The 1893-nt window shown below is 46.8% G+C and overlaps 1 protein-coding gene across 1 annotated transcript; it reads right to left on the reverse strand.

Moving 5' to 3' along the window:
* Nucleotides 1–1165: 1165 nt before the first annotated feature.
* Nucleotides 1166–1498, reverse strand: PPTG_23865 (hypothetical protein; the record flags this gene model as incomplete). Its single annotated transcript, XM_008913632.1, has 2 exons — nt 1166–1328; nt 1419–1498. The coding sequence occupies 2 exons, from the start codon at nt 1496–1498 to the stop codon at nt 1166–1168; spliced, it is 243 nt and encodes an 80-aa protein (XP_008911880.1).
* Between the last annotated feature and the right edge of the window lie 395 nt (nt 1499–1893).

The raw sequence follows: 1893 nt of genomic DNA on the forward strand, positions 1-1893 counted from the left end.
GGGGGGGGGGGGTCTTAGGGACGCACGATGCAGATTGGTCTTCAATAAGTTGAAACAATTAAGGTTTCCACTAGCATGCTAGTGATGATCAATTTGGTGGTAAGCGAATTAAAAGCGTTGCTATCGATGCTGCGGATGAAGACGGGATCTACCCATGGAACGCGTGTGCCAGGACGGAACGAGTACAATTGTGTTTGTTGCGACTAGACCATGCGATGCTGGTCAAAACGGCAAGTCGATCTCAACAGCATCTTCTGCATCAAAGATTGACAACAAGGAGGTACGGGCAATGAGAACTGTGGCTTACGTGAAGGTGCAGAAACCCGAATGCTCGATGTCAACGGGGAGCAACAAGACCTACTCGATGGAAAAATTTATGAGATGTAGTTTACAGAAACGACCAATCCGTATGATTTTGCATAGGATCTCTTCTCAAAAAAAATATTTAAAGAAAACACTGGTGATTCCAAGAAGAACTATTTCTTCTGTTAAAAAAAACAAGCACATTGAACTGAATTACCTAAACCAAAACTACTACGTACTTCGGTGGAGTGTGATAAGAAGTCATCAAACTTTGAGAAACAAGGCTATCTACCACAGTCAACACTATCGTCATTTTAGTCCTACAAGCGTTGGAAGCTGAAATTCGAAAAACTTGGAGATTTACCGAGGGCGCCCTGTATTTTGAAATAGCTATCTTGTCGAACTAGATATTGCGTCATGAATACTGACGGTGGCTTGAAAGCCAGTTCTCATTATATGGACCCTCCCATGTCGTCCTCCAGCGGAGGGCCTACGTACGAGGAAATGGCCAAGAAATGATGGCCATTCGTATCTTATTTGTAAGTCGGCCCTCTAACGTAAGATCGAAGCTCTTGCGTAGGACTTAAGGAAACGGATGCCCATGATTTAAATCGCTACGATCACCACAGCAAATCATAGATAAAACCCTAACCTCTCTTTCTTAGGTCCTGCCCGATTGGCCAAAGTGTGAGAAAGGCAGATTAGGGCAAAGGTCTTCCATACCAAAATTTATCCGACTTCCGACATTTCCGACGCTGTGTGTGGATTTGTATGCAATACAAAAGCAAGTAGATTAACAGGAGAAAGTATGGTCATACAATTTTGTTGTAATTGCGTAAAAAGACGTAAAAAGGTAATTACGTTATAAGAATGATTGGCTTTCACGTCCAGTCGAGGAGCCGAAACGAGTCAACGCATGTCGGTGCCCGAGTGACCACCCAGGAGGGTGAATTGAAGGGACCGTGCCGAACCCGGTGCGGCCAGCAGGGTTGTCGCCCGCCACGAAGAACTGTGGTGGGTTAATTCTACATCGGGCCTTCAAAGAGTATCCCTGTCTTAATTTGTACTTACCTCCACCTCAGTAGCTAAGTGGTGGAGTTGGGTCCGATTCCCACCTGAGGTATTTTTTGTGATTGCTTTCTGGGTGTGCTAGCAGTGTGTATGTGGCAGGTCCCAAGTGAAGCGGCAGCGCCATGTTGACGTGTGCTGACACGTAACCTTGAGTGGGCGAAGCTGTGTGTATGTGTATGTGCGTGTGTGTTTTGAAGCGTATTTCATGCGTGCTGTACATCGGTTATCTAACGTGTATTGTGGCTGGGATTAACCGCTAATCTGTTCGAGTACGTTTTGCGTGTATCCAGGAGCAGGGTCGCAGATAGCAGCAGATTAAGGAAGCTGTGTTCATGGCGCTCATCTTGGCGTTGAGCGTATCAGCGCGATGGAGAGTGCGAACGTGTTTCAAGACCGCGCCTGAGCCTCGAGAGCTGATGCCGTGATCGTCCAGGAATGTCAGAACGGCTTTTTCCGCGCGAGTTCCAAGCTGCAGCACCTTGTCGCGAAAGTCTTCAGCCGTTGCATCAAGCACAAAGC

The sequence above is a fragment of the Phytophthora parasitica genome (assembly GCF_000247585.1).
Source record: "Phytophthora parasitica INRA-310 unplaced genomic scaffold supercont2.54, whole genome shotgun sequence".
Lineage (NCBI taxonomy): Eukaryota > Oomycota > Peronosporomycetes > Peronosporales > Peronosporaceae > Phytophthora > Phytophthora nicotianae.